Here is a 21,116-nt window from a genome sequence, read left to right on the forward strand (position 1 = left end):
AGATGATATAACATAACTAATGGGATATCATGATCTAATGGCAGATATAATACTGAAACTCTGGATGTGATTGGAGTATCAGAGATGATTTAATGCCTCTACAACAACGTGAGCCCTCTTCATACATTCTTACCAGCATTATGACATGCATCAGGGGTTAGCAAAGGTCAGGATCGACAGGAGGCGCCACACTGGACCAAAGACACAGATAATAATAATCTCTATTTATATAGCGCCATTATATTCCGCAGCGCTTTACAAATCACAGGGGACTTATAAATAGAGATGAGCGAGCACTAAAATGCTCGGGTACTCGTTATTCGAGACAAACTTTTCCCGATGCTCGAGTGCTCGTCTCGAATAACGAGCCACATTGAAGTCAATGGGAGACTCGAGCATTTTTCAAGGGGACCAAGGCTCTGCACAGGGAAGCTTGGCCAAACACCTGGGAACCTCAGAAAAGGATGGAAACACCACAGAAATGGACAGGAAACAGCAGGGGCAGCATGCATGGATGCCTCTGAGGCTGCTTAATCGCACCATTATGCCAAAATTATGGGCAACAGCATGGCCATGACAGAGTGACCGAATGAGGCTAGATAGCATCTAAAACATGCAATAATTGACCCTGACACTATAGGGGACGGCATGCAGAGGCAGTGGCAGCAGCGGCAGGCTAGAGAGTGTCATGGCGACATACCCTAAATGGACTCAGGCTTCAAACCAATGGGTGGCAGAGAGGAACCAAAGGAAGTGAGCAAGAAGCGCTGAAATGATTTCCTATGTGAACAAAAGGTTGACGGTATATTTAGTCGATAACACAGCATGGTGGCGACATAGTTCCATAACGTATCTGGTGAAACACCCGAAAAATGAGCCTGACACAGCTCGTTTGATAAGTAGGACATGTGGAGGCAGCCATGGAGACGACTTCCATGATTAAGAGCGACAGTATGGGGCATCCATATTGCGCTGCTATGATTGCAACTTCAGGTCTCCAGCATGGCGGTGACAGATGAGCCGAGTTCCACTATGTATCTGGTGAAACACCTGAAAATTCTGCCTGACACAGCTTGTTTGATAAGGGGACGATGTATGGAGGCAGTGAACTAGTAGTAGATTAAAGGTGCTGCAGTTAAAACTATGTTAGTTGGATCTTGAGATGGAGCTGGCGCTCCGCTGCCAGGCAAGCTTTCGCCAATCCAAGCCCCTGTCTCTAGGCTACTCCCCAAACAGCACTTCTAAGAACCTTTTGTATAAGATCAAGTGTAGTAGTGTTCTTATAAGTTTGGGATATGGCGGGTGAGGGGAATGTAAACAGATGCGCAAGAAGCGCTGAAATAATATCGGTAAATGATAAAAGTTTGCCAGTATATTTTGTGGATTACACAGCAGGGTGGCAACAAAGTTAACAAGTGTGATGTGGAAGCCATGAAAACAACCCAAAATTCTGCCTGACACAGCTCGTTTGATAAGGGGACGATGTATGGAGGCATTGAAGTAGTAGTACATTAAAGGTGCTGCAGTTAAAACTATGTTAGTTGGATCTTGAGATGGAGCTGGCGCTCCGCTGCCAGGCGAGCTTTCGCTAATCCAAGCCCCTGTCTCTAGGCTACTCCCCAAACTGCACTTCTAAGAACCTTTTGCATAAGATCAAGTGTAGTAGCGTTCTTATAAGTTTGGGATATGGCGGGCGAGGGGAATGTAAACAGATGCGCAAGAAGCGCTGAAATAATATCGGTAAATGATAAAAGTTTGCCAGTATATTTTGTGGATTACACAGCAGGGTGGCAACAAAGTTAACAAGTGTGATGTGGAAGCCATGAAAACAACCCAAAATTCTGCCTGACACAGCTCGTTTGATAAGGGGACGATGTATGGAGGCAGTGAACTAGTAGTAGATTAAAGGTGCTGCAGTTAAAACTATGTTAGTTGGATCTTGAGATGGAGCTGGCGCTCCGCTGCCAGGCGAGCTTTCACCAATCCAAGCCCCTGTCTCTAGGCTACTCCCCAAACAGCACTTCTAAGAACCTTTTGTATAAGATCAAGTGTAGTAGCGTTCTTATAAGTTTGGGATATGGCGGGCGAGGGGAATGTAAACAGATGCGCAAGAAGCGCTGAAATAATATCGGTAAATGATAAAAGTTTGCCAGTATATTTTGTGGATTACACGGCAGGGTGGCGACAAAGTTAACAAGTTTGATGTGGAAGCCATGAAAACAACCCAAAATTCTGCCTGACACAGTTTGTTTGATAAGGAGACCATGTATGGACTATATGGACGACTTTTGGAGGCAGCTATGGCGATGACGTGTGGAGGTAACAATGGAGACAACGTGTGGAGCCAGCTAAAAAGACGACATGTGGAGGCTGCTATGGAGACAATTTAATTTGGATAGTGCCTGTATGTGGCAGTCCAAAAAAGTTTTCAAACCAGAGGAGCAGGTAGGTGGTCCTCCAGAAAAATTAAATAGATTGAGTGCCTGTATGTGGCACTCCCAAAAATTGCTTAAAACAGAGGACCGGGTAGGTGGCCCTCCAGAAAAAATTAAATACATAGAGTACTATAGCTAGAGCCAGTTGGCCCTGGCAAAAAATAGCCAGTTTCCTCTGCTTTAGTGTACAAAGAGGAGGAGAAGGAGGACAATGAGGAGGAGGAGTGCATACATTATTCAGGTTGAGCTTCTTTCACCTGGTGGAGAATGAAAATCCGGAGAAATCCAGGCTTTATTCATCTTGATAAGCGTCAGCCTGTTAGCACTGTCAGTCGACAGGCGTGTACGCTTATCGGTGATGATGCCACCAGCTGCACTGAAAACCCGCTCGGACAACACGCTAGCGGCAGGGCAGGCAAGAACCTCCAAGGCTTACAGCGCCAGTTCGTGCCACATGTCCAGCTCCCAGTAGTTGTAGGGAGCTGTGTGATCATTTAGGACGATGGTATGGTCAGCTACATGCTCCCTCACCATCTTTCTGTAAAGATCAGCCCTACTCTGCCGAGACTGGGGACAGGTGACAGTGTCTTGCTGGGGTGACATAAAACTGGCAAAGGCCTTGTAAAGCGTACCCCTGCCAGTGCTGGAAAAGCTGCCTGCTCGCCTACTCTCCCTCGCTACTTGTCCCGCAGAAGTACGCCCTCTGCCGCTAGCGCTGTCAGAAGGGAAATACTGTTTCAGCTTGTGCACCAGGGCCTGCTGGTATTCATGCATTCTCACACTCCTTTCCTCTCCAGGGATGAGAGTGGAAAGATTTTGCTTGTACCGTGGGTCCAGGAGAGTGAATACCCAGTAATCGGTGCTGGAATAAATTCTTTGAACGCGAGGGTCACGGGATAGGCAACCTAGCATGAAATCTGCCATATGCGCCAGAGTCCCAACGCGCAAGATTTCACTCCCCTCACTGATCTGACTGCCCATTTCCTCCTCCTCCAACTCCTCTTCTGCCCATACACGCTGAACAGTGAAGGACTGAACAATGGTCCCCTCTTCTGTCTCGCCAACATTCTCCTCCTCTTCTTCCTCATCCTCCTCCACCTCCTCCGATATGCGCTGAGAAACAGACCTAAGGGTGCTTTGGCTATCAACAAGGGAATCTTCTTCCCCCGTCTCTTGTGACGAGCGCAAAGCTTCCGACTTCATGCTGATCAGAGAGTTTTTCAACAGGCCAAGCAGCGGGATGGTGAGGCTGATGATGGCGGCATCGCCACTGACCATCTGTGTTGACTCCTCAAAGTTACTCAGCACCTGACAGATATCAGACATCCACGTCCACTCCTCATTGTAGACTTGAGGAAGCTGACCGACCTGACTACCAGTTCTGGTGGAAGTTGACATCTGGCAGTCTACAATCGCTCTGCGTTGCTGGTAAACTCTGGATAACATGGTTAATGTTGAATTCCACCTCGTGGGCACGTCGCACAACAGTCGGTGAGCGGGCAGTTGGAGGCGGCGCTGCGCTGCCCTGAGAGTGGCAGCATCTGTGCTGGACTTCCTGAAATGCGCACAGATGCGGCGCACCTTCGTGAGCAAATCAGACAGATTGGGGTATGTCTTGAGGAAACGCTGAACTATGAGATTTAACACATGGGCCAGGCATGGCACATGTGTCAGTCTGCCGAGTTGCAGAGCCGCCACCAGGTTACGGCCGTTGTCACACACAACCATGCCTGGCTTCAGGTTCAGCGGTGCCAGCCACAGATCGGTCTGCGCCGTGATGCCCTGTAATAGCTCTTAGGCGGTGTGCCTTTTATCGCCTAGGCTCAGCAGTTTGAGCACCGCCTGCTGTTGCTTAGCGACGGCACTGCTGCTGTGCCTAGAGCTACCGACTGATGGCGCCATGCCCACGGATGGTAATTCGGAGGAGAAGGAGGTGGAGGAGGGGTGGGAGGAGGAGGAGGCATAGTAGGCCTTTGAGACCTGGACCGAGACCAGGCCCCGCAATCCTCGGCGTCGGCAGTATATGACCAGCCCCAGGGTCAGACACGGTCCCAGCCTCCACCAAGTTAACCCAATGTGCCGTCAGCGATATATAGTGGCCCTGCCCGGCAGCACTCGTCCACGTGTCCGTGGTCAGGTGGACCTTGTCAGAAACGGCGTTGGTCAGGGCACGGATGATGTTCTCTGACACGTGCTTGTGCAGGGCTGGGACGGCACATCGGGAAAAGTAGTGGCGGCTGGGGACCGAATACAGAGGGGCGGCCGCCGCCATGAGGTTTCGAAAGGCCTCGGTCTCTACCAGCCTATAGGGCAGCATCTCCAGGCTAAGCAAATTGGAGATGTGGACGTTAAGGGCTTGGGCGTGTGGGTGGGTTGCGCTATACTTCCTTTTGCACTCCAGCGTCTGGGGTATGGAGAGCTGAACGCTGGTGGATGCTGTGGAGGATCGTGGAGGCGAAGATGGGGTTTTCGCACGGGAGGTGTTTGGGCCGGGGTCCTGGGCAGGGAACTGACTAGCAGATGACACAGGGGAAGGAGCAGTGGTGTGCCCGGCCGGAGGTGAATGGGCTTGGTGCCATTGAGTGGGGTGTTTAGCATTCATATTCCTGCGCATACTGGTGGTAGTTAAGCTAGTAGTTGTGGAACCCCTGCTGATCCTGGTTTGGCACAGGTTGCACACCACAGTCCGTCGGTCATCCGGTGTTTCTTTAAAGAACCTCCAGACTTCTGAAAATCTAGCCCTCGCCACGGGAGCTTGACTACGGGCAACATTTGGCGCTGATGCACCAGCTCTGGCCCTGCCTCTCCGTCTGGCCCCACCACTGCCTCTTCCAACCTGTTCTGCTATAGGACTCGCCTCCGTCTCAGAAGCACTGTGTTCACCCGGCCTATCAACCCAGCTTGGGTCTGTCACCTCATCATCCTCCGATCCCTCAGTCTGCTCCCCCCTCGGACTTCCTGCCCTGACAACAACTTCACCACTGTCTGACAACCGTGTCTCCTCATCCTCCGACACCTCTTTACACACTTCTTCCACTACGGCAATAATGTCATCATCACCCACAGACTGCGACCGATGGAAAACCTGGGCATCAGAAAATAGCTCAGCAGCAACCGGACAAGTGGTTTGTGACTGTGGGTAGGGTCCAGAAAACAGTTCCTCAGAGTATGCCGGTTCAAATGCCAAATTTTGCTGGGAGGGGGCAGACTGGGGGGAAGGAGGCTGAGGTGGAGGAGCTGGAGGAGTGCTGATTTCGGTGACATGGGTGGACTGCGTGGAAGACTGACTGGTGGACAAATGGCTAGAAGCATTGTCCGCAATCCACGACATCACCTCTTCGCACTGCTCTGGCCTCAACAGTGCTCTACCACAAGTCCCAGTAACTTGAGACATGATGAACCTAGGGAGTGTAGCTCTGCGGCGTTCCCCTGCTCCCTCATCAGCAGGTGGTGTCTCACCCTGCCCAGGACCACGGCCTCTGACCCCTGCAGTAGTTGGACGCCCACGTCCACGCCCTCGTCCTCTACCCCTAGCCCTCGGGTTAAACATTTTCCAAATTAAAGTGTAAACTTTAAAAAAAAATTTTTTGTGTTTATTTTTTTATTTATTTATTTATTTTTTAAACAAAACGATGCTATCCTATTGCTATGGCTAGTTTCTAACCTACACTGACAGCACACAACTGGATTTTGTGCTGTGCCTGATGACTTTGAGTTATAAAAAGAAATAAAGGTAAAAAAATAAATCAGCAGACTCTGCCTAATTCTAATCAAACCCCTAATAAATTGTCCCACTTTGGTGTTTGAGGTGGATATGTGCGTCACTAAGTCGCAAGTCTCCCTGCAAATTCCTCACAATATGGTACTAGCTGCACTACTAATGTCAGCAAGCCCAGCCACAAGCAAACAAAAAAAAGAAAGAATATATAACGCTGTTGTAGGCCTAAGTAAGCTGTTGGGGTTCTCCTATGGCTATTTTGTAGCCTACAATGAAAGCACACTGCTTTGCAAGATGACTTTGAGCTATAAAAAGAAATAAAGGTAAAAAAAAATAAATCAGCAGACTCTGCCTAATTCTAATCAAACCCCTAATAAATTTTCCCACTTTGGTGTTTGAGGTGGATATGTGTGTCACTAAGAGCTAAACACAACGGTAGCAAGTCCCCCTGCAAATTACTCACAATATGGTACTAGCTGCACTACTAATGGCAGCAAGCCCAGCCACAGGTAAACCAAAAAAAAAGGAAAATAAAACGTTATTGTAGCCCTAAGACGGGCTGTTGGGTTCTTGTAGAATCACTCCTGCCTAACACTATTCTAATAGAACACCCTAACGCTTTCCCTGACCAGCAGCAGCAGCTCTCTCCCTAGCGGCATCCAGACACAGAATGATCCGAGCAGCGCGGGCAGGGGCTAGTCTATTCCAGGGTCACCTGATCTGGCCAGCCAACCACTGCTATCGACGTGTAAGGGTACCACGTCATGCTGGGTGGAGTGCAGAGTCTCCTGGCTTGTGATTGGCTCTGTTTCTGGCCGCCAAAAAGCAAAACGGCGGGAGATGCCATTTTCTCGAGCGGGCGAAGTATTCGTCCGAGCAACGAGCAATTTCGAGTACGCTAATGCTCGAACGAGCATCAAGCTCGGACGAGCATGTTCGCTCATCTCTACTTATAAATAAAATATTACATTACAGAGTACAAACAGTCTTATTGAACAATAGGAGTGAGGGCCCTGATCACAGGAGGTAAATTTTCATAGATTCATGTGACTAAGCTAATTCTTGACCATGAAATACAGGCGGTCCGCTACTTAAGATCACCTGACTTACAAACGACCCCTAGTTAAAGATGGACCTCTCTACCCACTGTGACCTCTGGTGAAGCTCTCTGGATGTTACTATAGTCCCAGGCTGTAATGATCAGCTGTAAGGTGTCTGTAATGAAGCTTTATTGATAATCCTTAACCCCATTACAGCAAAAAATGTTTAAACTCCAAATGTCACTGGGACAAACATTTTTTTTTGTCTGGAACTAAAATTATGAAATATACAGTTTCGACTTACATACAAATTCAACTTAAGGACAATCCTATGGAACCTATCTTGTACGTAACCCGGGACTGCCTGTACTGCTATTGTGTATGTATGTTTTTATTTACAAATGCTATCATGCTACCTCTGGCATTCTAATTTTCTGTCTTTGATAGAGCAGGAGGTAGGTGAGCGCTGTGTTTGGCAATTTCCATTGCTTTTATAGTACGGAATGGAGCCATAGGACCCCTGTTCTCTGGATTCCTGGGCGTCTCGCTCTCGTGATCTGTTGGGGTCCCACTAGTTTGACCCTCACTGATCAGATTGTTATCCCCTGTCCTGTGAAAACTCGCAAACTTGGTACAACCTTTTATCTTTTCTGAACTGCTTATAGGACCAGTGTTTTTCTGTATTGCAAATTCACTGCCATTTACCTTGTAATTATATTTTATCAATACTTTGTGGGGGCTGGGGGTTATAATCTTGGGATGAGGCTTACTTGTGTGAGCCCCTTTGGCTCCACATCCACATTTTGGCATAAAAGAAGGCCCTTTTGCAACTTTTTTCATCCATTTTATGTCAGAAACTGGTACATGATATATGATCAAAATCTCTTTTAAAGGGGTTGTGTGCGGAGATAGAAAAACATGGCTGCTTTATTCTAAACACAGCATCACCCCTGACCATGGCGATACTGCAATTCAGCTACATAGAGATGAATGGAACTGAGTTGAAATACTGGCACAAACCATTGTCAGGAGTGGAGTTGTTTTTTTAGGGGAAAACAAAGCAGCCATGTTTTTCAACCTCAGGACAATCCCTTTAATGTATATACGTATATTGGTCCCAATGTGTGTAGATTTTTTTAAATGTTTTACTTTTTTTTGTTTTCTTACCATATCCTGAGAGACATTTTATCCGTTTAACGCTTTGGGGAATTTAGGAGTCTTTAAAAATAATCTTTCATTGTTTTTTTTAGAGACATATAATGAACAATTTAATATGTGATTCCTGTGAATATTTTGTATTGTGATATTTCCCTAGTTCAGTGTGTTACAGCTATGTGTAAGCCTTCAGCAGTCTATGAGGTGTGTGGAGTTATACAGGGAGTGTGTGACTATATAAAGTATGTCAGGAAGGCAGCGCCGCCATTCTATTTACTGGCTGCAGTTCTCATGCTGACCAATAGGTGGCGCTCAGCACAGGAAACCCCGCGCTTCCTCTACCAACATGGCGCCTTCCCTCTGACGGAAGTGACGTCCGCCGTCTCCCCTGTTGTGTTTCCTCCTGCTTCGTACCGGAAGTCAGTCAGTCCCAATGTTAGACACTATGGAGCAGGCGAAGATGGCGTCTCCGAAGAGTGCGCCGAAGGATGCGCAGGTACCGGGGCCTGGGCGGCGATATTGTACTGTGGTCATCGCTCCTGGAGGACTGTAACATAATAGCATAGGGAAATATCCTGGCCGGAAATATTTAGTTAAAGGGGTGCTCCATAGAAAGCTTCTTGTGTGCTAGGTGTACCCCGATCCCTTAAAACACAGACTTTGCCCCCCAACCCATCACCCTGCAGCACATAATGGAGTGTCTCTGCCCCTCTGTGCAGCAGTACCTGTCACTGCCACATTTGTATGGGTGGCGCTGTACACATGTAAACAATTAGGAGGAGGGGGGAGCATACAGACCTTGATCCCCATGTTTTGCAGGGGGTCACACTACCACCATATTCCTGACAATTTTTAAAGGGGTTGTCCTCCTTTGTGTTTTGGAACTTGCCGTCCTGCCACGTGCTGGAGGCTTCCATCCCTGTTCATTGTTATTGGTGACATAATAAATCCAGGTAATCAATCAGCCCCCAATTCCATCACAACATAATCGGAGATGACTAATGAACTGGGTCTGACAACCGACCTTCATTCGGACAATGGAAAATGTGCAAAGTAGGTCATGTGACCCGTAGGACCAGCTATGGAAATGGGTCATATATTTTCCTGGATAATCCCATTTAAAGTGTTGAGGATGGTGCTGAGCGCTATAGAACATGACACCCATCCCGTTATTAACCCCTTAACGACCGGGTCCTTTTTTCGTTTTTGCGTTTCCTCTTATCACTTCCCAACTTTCAAAAATCTTTAATTTTATTTTTCCATGTACAGAGCTCTGTGAGGGCTTGTTTTCTGCGTAACAAATTGCACTTCACAGTGATGGTATTTAAGATTCCATGCCGTGTACTGGGAAGTTGGAAAAACTCAAAATGCAGTAAAATTGGTGGAAAAACACATTTGCGCCATTTTCTTGTGGACTTGGATTTTACGGCTTTCACTGTGCGTCCCAAATAACATGTCTGCTTTATTCTTTGGGTCTGTGCGATCACTGGGATAACAAATGTGTATAGGTTTTATAATGTTTTCACACATTTACAAAAATGAAGACATTCTATACAAAAAAAATGCTTAATTTTGCCATCTTCTGGTGCTAATAACTTTTCCGTACTTTAGTGGGTCGTGTCATTTTTTGCGAAATGGGATGACGTTTTCATTGCTACCATTTTGAGGACTGCTCAGCCTAAAAATATTGTTTTGGACATTTGGGCGCTATTTTCCGCTACGGGGGTAGACGCTGGGAATAACCGTTATTATATTTTGATAGATCGGCCATTTTGACACAGCAATATCTAGCATGTTCATGATTTTTACTGTTTTTCTAGGGAAACGGGGGTGGGGGGTGGGGGGGTGTTATTTGAGCTTTTAGGTTTATATATATATATATATATATATATATATATATAATTTTTTTTTTCTTTCTGTATTTTTTTTAACTCCTTTCTTTTAGACCTCTAAAGGTTCTTTAACTCTTGAGTGCCTGATTGCTTCTACCATATACTGCAGTTTTGGCTGCAGTACTCTACTATAGACTCCCGCCTGTCCTAGTAACCCCCCCCCCCCCCCATGACAATGGAATCCAAGATGACGGTTCATAGCTTTGCAGGACGCATTTACATGGTTAACACCTGTACTGAAGAGATTCAACCAGGTCGATACACTGCTCTCTACAGTTAGGAATTGGTTCCCTCTGGATTAGATATACTGGTTTGGCTTTGATCCAGCATCATGTCATAAGGCTTCCTACTAGTTATGCTTGATGATAAGGAAGCTGCCTTTCTAGGGAGCTGAGAGGCAATGTTTTCCTAGTCCCATCCTGGAAAACTTATTTGCATTCTTTGATAAACAGCGCCACACCTGACCCTGGTCTGTGCAGGTATTGCAGCTCATCTGTATAGAAATGAATATACAATATACTAGTGTACAGCGCTAGATAATCAGTTGTCATGTTTTCTTCTGGTTCCAGGTTATGGCCCAGATTCTGAAGGATATGGGGATCTCCGAGTATGAGCCCAGAGTTATTAACCAGATGCTGGAATTCACATACAGTAAGTAACTCCATGCCTGTGACCGGTCACCTCCAGGTTAGACTAGGACAATACGGTGACATGATGAAGCTTCACAGATTGATTTTCACTATTGACATCCAACTCCTTGTAGGCTAATAAAATGTTCTAACGGGAAGGTATAAAGGAGTTATAGCATTAGTATAGTGCAGAGAGCTAAGCTATTTCTATTTAGCCTGACATTACAGAAATGGCGTAGGTTACTCTACTGTCCTATATGTAGTTTCCATAAAGTATTGTGTAAGGGGCAGGGTAAAAAATAAAGAAAACCCCACTGTCTTGTGGCTCCTTGGGGGTTTGACCTGTGGTTTCCTGAGATATGGCAGAAGTGTCAACACATTTATTGGAGGCAGATTTTAGGGCAATTGTCAGCAGGTCCTAGTTTGTACTGAGATTTGCTTTCATTTTAAAGGGATTGACTAGAGGTTGAAAAACATTGCTCCTTTGTTGCAAAAATAGCTCCTCTCCTGGCCATGGGTGGTGCCTGGTATTGCAACTAAGCTCCATTCAATTTCAATACAGTTTAGCTGCAATACAAGCACAGAGCATGGTGAGGGATGATGCTGTTTTTGATTATAAGAAGACATATACAGGGTACAGAGAAAATAAGACATTACTGAATAATAACCTGGTTAGGAACAATAAGAATATGTTCCCTGGCGGCAAGAGCTTACAATCTATGTTTAAGGTAGACCTGCTGAGCTATTCCTTGTACCGGGACTGAGCAGGGGACCTATCTTTTTCCTGAGAGTATTTAAGTTCCCTAGTATAATACCGTATTTGTCGGACTATAAGGCGCACCATCAATAAATGCCAGCTAAAATGTCTAGGTTCATATATAAGGCGCACCTGATTATAACGATGAATGAACAGCAGGTGGCAGACCTGTGCACAGTTCAAGGCAGCTGTTGTGTGTTCGTTCGGTTCATATATAAGGCGCACTGGACTATAAGGCGCACCTTTGATTTCTGAGAAAGGCAAAGGATTTTTTTGTGCGCTTTATAGTCCCCAAAATACGGTAGTTTAAATATTATTTGGACATATTATTATCTTTTTCCATCTGATATAGTTCCTAAAGTCTGCAGAGGGTACGAGTGGGCACATTCCTGCCCAGGACATGCAGCACTCGGGTTCTAGTTGATTCTTATACGCACCAATATATTATTTTGTCTTTTATTAACAACATCTTCATTGTCCCTATATAGGATACGTGACAACAATTCTAGAAGATGCCAAGATCTATTCAAGCCATGCCAAGAAGAATAATATTGATGCCGATGATGTCAGACTAGCGATTCAGTGTAAAACAGACCAGTCCTTCACCGCTCCACCTCCAAGAGACGTGAGTAGTGGATGTTACACCTAGTACATGACCAGTTATATATCTTGGGATTAACTCCTTCCTGGTGCATGGAGAGGGCTGGCGGGCCGAGCCCTCTCCATAGCCGGTAAGTCTCTGCGCCACCATCTTGCCGCGGTTCGTCGACACCCGAGGCTGTCTCAGTTTAACCCATTCATCACAATGTGCTAATTGCACATTTTAATGAACGAGGAGGAAAATCCCCATATACTGCCATACTGTAGTATATGATAGGATCTATCAGACAACCCAGGGTTAAAGTACCCTAGGGAGTCTGAAAAATAGTAAAAGTAAAAATAAAAAAAGTAAAAAAAAAAAAAAATTATAATAAAAAACCCTTAAAATTCATATCGGCCAGTAAAAATCATAAACACATCAGGTATCGCCGTGCTCGAAAATGCCCGATCTATCAAAATATTATAATGTTTTTTCACTTCATTTAACGCAGTAACGGAAAATAGCGCCCAAAGTCGAAAATGAAAATTTTTTGCCATTTTGAAAAATATAAAAAAATCTATAAAAAGTGATCAAAAGGTCGCACAGTCCTAAAAATGATAGCCATGAAAACGCCATCAAAAGTCGCACCACCCACAGCTCCATACACCAAAGTATGAAAAAGTTATTGGCGCCAGAAGACGGCAAAATAGACAAAAAAATTTTGTACAGGAGGTTTTCATTTTTGTAAATGTATGAAAAAATTATAAAACCTGTACAAATTTGTATAGACATAAGAATAAAGTAGACATGTCATTTGAGGCGTACAGTGAAAGCTGTAAAATCCAAGCCCACAAGAAAACAGCACAAATGGGTTTTTCCCGCTGCCCAGTACACAGCAGGGAATATTAAATACCATCACTATGAAGTGCAAGTTGTTACGCAAAAAATAAGCCGCCACAGAGCTCTTTATGTGGGAAAAATAAAAAAGTTATAGATTTTTGAAGGTGGTGAAAAATAAAAGTGAAAAAAATTTAAAAGGGCCAGGTCGTTAACTGCAGCCTGCCAAGTAGATCCATAAGTTTATGGTCTGTGTCAATAAAGCTTTACTTTTCTGCAAATGGGGTTTTGCTTAGTAAACAAATATCAGTTACTGTGCTCTGTGCCCGATCCCGCTGTTGTTAATGGCCGTTAGTGTTCTAATATTTGTAGTAACAACTTTAGGACAACTTTATGCCTTCACGACTGCTCAAATTCAAAAGACATACATTTTTAGTTTTTTATCTGACATGTGGTATGCTTTGGGTTTCCGTGGGGCGTGGGAGTTGCAGAGGGAACCCCTGTTCCCTTTTTCTCCCTCCTTAGCTGCTGCAATTGTATTTGATTGTGGCGGTTAAGGGGTTAAACTGCCTGGCAAGGAAAGATCTCCCTGCTGGGCAAACATGGCAGGGACCAGGCTGTATGTAATAGCTCTGGCACACTGATCAGCAGGGCTGTAAACATCGTCCTAAGGCAGGAAGTGCCCGTTCTATATCGTCCTAAACCTGTCAAAGACCTCTGCTTGATGTTAGTGAATGGAAATATTCTTATCCACTTCCATAGACTGTGGACGATGAGTAAAAGAAATATTAGTAACATTTAGTATCCAGGATACATTTTGATGCAAAAGGTCTCTTGAAGTTTTCAGTCTCTGGGGGTTTTTTTCATGGCATCTTTAGGCATAACATTGGCCTTCAGGTCAGGTTCAGATCAAGACAAAAAATAAAAACCTGTGTCCTTATATTTTTCTTTCTGTATGTGTGAATTTTTTTGTAATTGTAATTTACACTTCTGATGTTTTTCTTTTTTTTTTTTTTCTCAGTTTTTATTAGATATTTCAAGACAGAAGAACCAGACTCCTCTGCCGTTAATCAAACCCTACGCTGGGCCCAGGCTGCCACCAGATAGGTACTGCCTGACCGCTCCAAACTACAGGCTAAAGACCATACAGAAAAAGGTAATGAATGGGCATGTGCTGGGCTCAGAACACGTAACATGTAGGTGACCTGTGTTACGTATTTGGGGATTTTAGGCAGCTGAATATACAATTAAGGTATGGTCACACCTAAAGGGTACGTTGAAAGACCTATGGCCCAAAAATTCAGTTTATTACAGAAGCAGCAAAGTGGATAAGATCTTTGTAAGGCAAGGTCCACGTGGCGTTTTTGTCCCTCCGTTGTTAAGTTACATTGAGCAGATCCCAGAAGTCCCCTTACAACGATGGGCTTGTAATGCTCATACAGTGGGAGATGTCGTCCTGTCTCTCCCGTTCATCCTGAAAATGAGAGGAGGAGTGAACGATGGCAGCAGCCGGTGATTCCAGGTGTATCCCCAGTGATGTAGATGTCCTTATATGGACAGTGCTAAGAAAGTGAGCACACAGCAGGGGTGCAAAGTAGCACTCTGCACACCCAATAGACATAACTCACTTTTATTAGTTCATAGTCACACAACAATAACAATTAAATACGTATATGCAATTTAAAAGGTTCTGACCATGGTCCATGATAAGACTCATCCGCCATACAGGGGTTCCCCTTCACATAGTTTTGTCTAGTAATATCTCAGGGATCCAATACATAAAGGATAAATACATCAGAGATGTACAACAAGATGCAGGTATATGTCACAAAAAGGGCTACCAGTCCCTGAGTATCATAAAAAAAATTATATAGGAAGACAGTCACTAGATATACTAACAAATATACCAATACACAAGGTCCAAGAGATGAGGGGAGACCCCACAAACACCCTACCCCACACGTATCACCTGTGTGTCTGCTTTTTAATTGCATATGCTTTTTAGTGTCTTTGTTATGTGGCTATGAATTAGTGAGTATTGGGTGTTCAGAATGATATTGTGTCCTTGTTCTCGTTGTTTATGTAACTTATACGGACAGTATAAGGGGCCCCCCTGAGCCTGGACTCAGCGGAGGCTGGGGAAGGGATGAAACACTTTGCATCCGTCCCCCATTGCCTCCACTAAGCATATAGATCTCTCAGTAGGAGGGAGCAGGATGAAAAGATGTAGCTTTCTGCGTTTTTTCATCCTGTGTTTTCAAAGTATACAGTTGTACTCAAAAGTTTACATACCCCAGCAGAATCTTGGCTTTCTTGGTCTTTTTTCAGACCATAGGAATAACACACACAAAAAATATGCAGTCATGGTTAGTGGTTGGGTGAAGCCATTTGTTGTGTACCATAGTAGTATAAAAAGTTTTACTGTTGACCTTTTTTTAAAGAATAAAAATAATAAGAAAGCCAAAATGCTACAGGGGGGTGTGTAAACTCTTAAGCACAACTGTACAATGTACAGTGGGTATGGGAAGTATTCAGACCCCTTTAAATTTTTCACTGTTTCATTGCAGCCAATTGGTAAGATCAAAAAATGTCTTCTTTGGCTCATTAAAGCACACTCTGACCCATCTTGGCAGAAAACCCCCCAGAAATGTAGATACTTCTGCTATTTTATTTAACAATAAAAACTGAAATATCACATACATACAACTTATATTTAACTCGCATGCCATCCATTTCCTTCTTAATCTCCTTGAGATGGTTCTACTCCTTCATTGGAGTCCAAATGTGTTTAATTAAACCAATTGGACTTGTTTAGGAAAGGCACTCACCTGTCTATATAAGACCTCACAGTGCACGTCAGAGCACATGAGAATCATGAGGTGTAAGGAACTGCCCAAGGAGCTAAGACACAGAATTGTGGCAAGGCACAGATCTAGCTAAAGTTGCAAAAGAATTTATGCAGCACTCTAGGTTCCTAAGAGCACAGTGGCCTCTTTAATCCTTAAAGGGAACCTGTCACCAGGAGACCCATTATTAGCACTCCCCCAGTCCCCACAGAGCATAGTACATACACTGCCAAAGTGTTTTTGTTTAAAAAAATTGGCTTTACAGAAAAAAAGATATGTTATGTTGTACCTTTCATTAGCATCTGCTGTGTGACTAGGCACTCGTCCACTGGGAGAGTCTGGAAAGGAGCAGTCACCCCCCCCCCCCTTGGGAAACATGTGACCTTTTCAAATACATAAATAACTCCCCACACTCGGGATTGGCTGTAGAGGAGCAGGGGGCGTCGCTAAGCCAAGTGATGGGTGTTTTCATATATTTGAAAAGGTCACATGGAGAAGCTGTTCCCCAAGGGTGGGGGGGAGCTGCTCCTTTCCAGCCCCTCCCATTTAGCAACTGCCTAGTCACACAGCAGATGCTAATGAAAGGTACAATATAACATATCTTTTTTTCTGTAAAGCCAATTTTTTATAGAATAACACTTTGACAGCGTATGTACTATGCTCTATGGGGACTGGGGGAGTGCTAAAAATGGGTCTCCTGGTGATAGGTTCCCTTTAAGTAGAAGTTGTTTGGTACACAGATGCCTCCAGTTTGTGCCAATCACTGCACTGGCTACCTGTCTCCTTCCGTATTCACTTTAAAATAATAACCCTCATCCACAAAGCTCTGAATAATGCAGCACCTCCCTATCTCTCTTCTCTCATCTCAGTCTATCGCCCTTCCCGCGCTCTTCGATCTGCCAGTGACAATAGATTAATCTCTACCTTAATTCGAACCTCCCATGCACGTCTCCAGGACTTCTCCCGAGTTGCACCAATTCTCTGGAATGCCCTTCCCCAGACTCTGAGACTAATACCCACCCTCCAAAGCTTCAAACGTGCTCTTAAAACCCATCTCTTTAGGCAGATCTATCACACTCGCTAACTGCATGAAATGTCAACTCTCCCTTTACTAATCCATCCTATGTCCTATCTCCCATCTGTTATCTGGCAAACAACTGATATATACCAAGCTCCAGGCTTCTCTGCAGTCTTTTTCACCTAGGACCCTGTAAATAAGATGGCGACTGATGGCTGGTTCAAGCGGCAACATCGTTGTTTAGTAAATTATTTATTAAATTATTTTATATTGTTCCCTTATAAAGAATGGCTGGACCATTTTACAACCTCTTGTGTCACCCCCTCATCCTCATAGTCTGTAAGCTCTTGTGAGCAGGGCCCTCACTCCTATTGTTCCATATGACTGTTTGTTCTTTGTAATGTAATATAGTTGTATGTGTCCCCTATGATTTGTAAAGCGCTACGGAATTTGATGGCGCTATATAAATAAAGATTATTATTATTATTATTATTATTATTTGGGGCGACCACAACTCTTTCTCGACCAGCAAGCCAAACTAAGCAATCATGGGAAAAGAACCTTGGTGAGAGACGTAAAGAAGAGCCCAAGATCACTGTGGCTGAGCTTCAGAGTCGTAGTAGGGAGATTGGAGAAAGTTCCAAAACTGCAGCCTCCACCAGTCAGGGCTTTATGGCAGTGTCTGCTGACAGAAGCCTCTTCTCAGTGCAAGACATATGAAAGCTGCATACAGTTTGATAAACACCGCATGAAGGACTCTCAGACTATGAGAAATAAGATTCTCCGGTCAGATGAAAGGAATACTGAACTTTTTGGTGTTAGTTCTAAGCGGTTTGTGTGGAGAAAACCAGGCGCTGCTCATCACCTGCCAAATACAATCCCAGCAGTGACACATGGAGGTGCAGTATCAGGCTATGGGGGGCAGGGACAGGACCACTGGGTGTAATTGAAGGAAAGATGAATGTGGCCAAGTACAGAGAGATCCTGGATGAAAACAACTTCCAGAGCTCTGGACCTCAGACTGTGCTGAACCTTCCAACAAGACAATGACCCTAAGCACACAGATAAAATACCAAAGCAGGGGCTTCAGAACATCTATGTGACCATTCCTGACCGGAACAGCCAGAACCCTGTCCTAAACCTGATTGGATGGTGAACGGTGGTGGAAGCCATTTTCAGGTCTCTCCAGAGATGGTCAACCTGAGGGAACTGGAGAGGATCCGCAAGGAAGAGGCAGAGGATCCCAAAACCAGGGGTGAGAAACTTGTTGCATCTTCCCAAGAAAACTCCTGGCTGTACTGGATCCAAAGCTGCTTCTACTCAACACTGAGCAAAGGGGCTGAATACTTATCACCATGTGATATTTCAGTTTTTCTTAACTTAATTACCAAAATTATCTACATTTCAATTTTTCTCCGTCAAGATGGGGGCAGAGTGCACATTAATGAACAAAAAACCAAATTGCTTGATCTAATAAACTTTGTAAAAATGTAAAGAGATCTGAATATTTTATATTTAATGATTCTTGCTGCTCTCATGATCCTCATGATGTAACTATTATATGCACCTCCACGTAAATGTATGTCGCAGTAGCCAAAATGTTACCACACAATGAGAACCTGGGGAGCACATACTAAAATGTCCTAAAAGTTCTAATATCCTACCGAATACATTGCCAAGTATTGGCCTCCAAGGCCATCACATATTAACCCTATATTAGGTCTGACATGATGTATTTATTGTTTGTATATTTTGTTTCCTGTGTTCTCTTCTCATTGCACTTCTCTGTAACAGATTCCATCATCGGCGAGCAGAATAACCGTCCCCCGATTAAGTGTGGGGGCTGTATCCAGCAGACCCAGTACCCCTACAATAGGTAGGTTTGCCCCAAATTACTTTTAATACAGTGGTTTCTATATCAAGGGGGCAAGAGCACTCCCATAGAATTTAATGATTTTTACTTTTAAGTTTTTTTACATTAACAGTTCATCATTTTCCAATACTGATATATCGGGTCACGATGCCTATTTCATTGAAGGGTGTAAGTTGCTACTTTGATTTATCTTATTGTTTCCCCCTCAGGGACTCCTACAGCGCAGACAGTGTCTGTTTCTAAAGTTGGTGGCACTCCAGTGGCTCTTACAGGCCAAAGATTTACTGTACAAATTCCAACATCACAGACAACTGTTAAAACAGGTTAGTAAATATTCTCTTTATCCACTAACATATTCAGAATCTACCTTATGTGTGTATCTGATCACATGAAATCACAGCATTTCTCCATGGAGGGATGGGGAGAACTGTGGAGACACGCTGTGATTTTTATGTGATCATGGGGCATCACCCTGGTCACGTTACATGATGTGCTGAATGGTGAAAAGACTCATGAAACATGGGGAGGGGCCGCTGGACTCCGGCCGAGGAGGCCATGTCCCCTCTGACTTGCTGCTGTATGCAAGGTAAGAGAACAAAGTAGATTGTTTTACAATTAACGCCAGGTGATGTACAAATAATAATTTAAACTTACCCCTGGTCCAGTGCATAGCCTCCTATCACTGCCCGCCTCTGTTTGTATCCAGAGGCTCCTATGGTGATGTCACATCGACAGCTTGCACCTAAAACAAGCAACAGAGGGTCTGGTAGGAGCTGTTGACCCTATGCCATAGCTGAGCCTGGGGATGAATGGAGGCGCTGTGCTGGGACATGTTGTTACTCCAACATCCGTTACAACATCCATACAATATGGGATGATGGGAGGTGCTCTGCGGGACAGTTAAAGTGGAAACACAAAGTTATTTAGCACCACTGAGAAAAAAATGTAAGTTTGAAAATCTACCCAAATTATTGCCAAAAATGCACTGAATCATCAAGCATGGAGTCCCTCCTACAGTAGCATCTCTCTGTTCAACCACCACCCTTCTTGTCATATAGTCGCATTGCACTTCTGAAAGGAGCGCAAGGATATGGGGGTTGAGGGGGGTCTTGATGACTCGAATGGCTTCAAGACCACCCATGACTAAGGTGCATCTTTTGCAATGAACCAGGTAGGTTTTCTAACTTTGTTTTGAGGCTTTTGGGGGTCAATGTGTTTGCTATTAGGAGGTTATAAGCTACAGGAACCTGTCAGGAGTTTGCTGCTTTCAATGTTGTCTACTGTGACCACTATGTAGCCATGAGGCTGTTTACTCTCAAACGTTACTTTACTTTTTTTTTTTTCCTATCCTCCAGCTACTCCTACCACCCCGACAGTCCAGAACGTCCTGATCAACCCATCGCTGATCGGGTCTAAAAACATCCTAATCACAACAAACATGGTGTCCTCACAGAACACAGCCAGCGAGACCAACCCGTTAAAGCGGAAACACGAAGATGACGAGGACTACGATGCGATGTGAGCACCGCCCTCTACGGACAGGAAAACTTTTTTTTTTGTTATAAAAATATAAATCATGGACTTTTCTCACCCCCCCCCATTTTTTTATAAAGAGGAAAAAATATTATTAAACCTTTTTTTCCCGTAATCTTTACTTTTTTTTTATCTTGAAGTAAAATAAAATATAAGGATGGAGTGGTGTGAAATTTACAGGTCCAAAATATTGAAACTACAATTGCATAAGGTGATAATCACACACTGCTCCAAATTTTCTTCAATTTTGTGCCCCTATAAGAGTCTGGTGTCTGATAATTTAAAAATAGGCTTATGTGCTATTCTTCAGAGGTCCTGAGACATCAAAATGCCCCGTTTTTGCATTACATTACTGTGCAACACAGCCCCATTGTAATAGCGTTATAAGATCAAAGTTCACCACAGTGACCTCATGGGGCATGACTGTAACAGAATAATTTCTTTTATCTTAATTGGATACAAGACATAATATCCTAAAAGTACACGGCCGTGATCCTTTGTGACTCCACCATGTCCTGTCCTCCAATACACTGGCTTATTTTGACATTACGTGCCCCTTGGTGATATGACATTGACCCACTGTGACATAACAATGCCCCTTTCTATTATCACCATACTTCATGGTCAGATCTCTTTGTCAGTGACAAACTCTGACATCTGATTTCCTTACTGTGACATCATATCGCACCACAGGAAGGTTTGAATTGTACAATGTAGGGTCAGTTCACGACAATGGGGGGGGGGGGGGTCTATGGAGAGACCTTCATGGACCCAGCCTACTCCATTTTGCATGTATTTTTCAG

The 21,116-nt window shown here is 44.3% G+C and overlaps 1 protein-coding gene across 1 annotated transcript; it reads left to right on the forward strand.

Moving 5' to 3' along the window:
- The first annotated feature begins 8,695 nt into the window (after positions 1-8,695).
- Positions 8,696-20,428, forward strand: LOC140077128 (transcription initiation factor TFIID subunit 9-like). Its single transcript, XM_072124033.1, has 7 exons — positions 8,696-8,844; positions 10,810-10,891; positions 12,115-12,251; positions 14,065-14,199; positions 18,702-18,783; positions 18,990-19,103; positions 20,136-20,428. Exons 1-7 carry the CDS (start codon positions 8,782-8,784, stop codon positions 20,300-20,302), a joined length of 780 nt encoding a protein of 259 aa, XP_071980134.1. The 5' UTR covers positions 8,696-8,781; the 3' UTR covers positions 20,303-20,428.
- The last annotated feature ends 688 nt before the right edge of the window (positions 20,429-21,116 follow it).

This window comes from Engystomops pustulosus, chromosome 9, assembly GCF_040894005.1.
Source record: "Engystomops pustulosus chromosome 9, aEngPut4.maternal, whole genome shotgun sequence".
Lineage (NCBI taxonomy): Eukaryota > Metazoa > Chordata > Amphibia > Anura > Leptodactylidae > Engystomops > Engystomops pustulosus.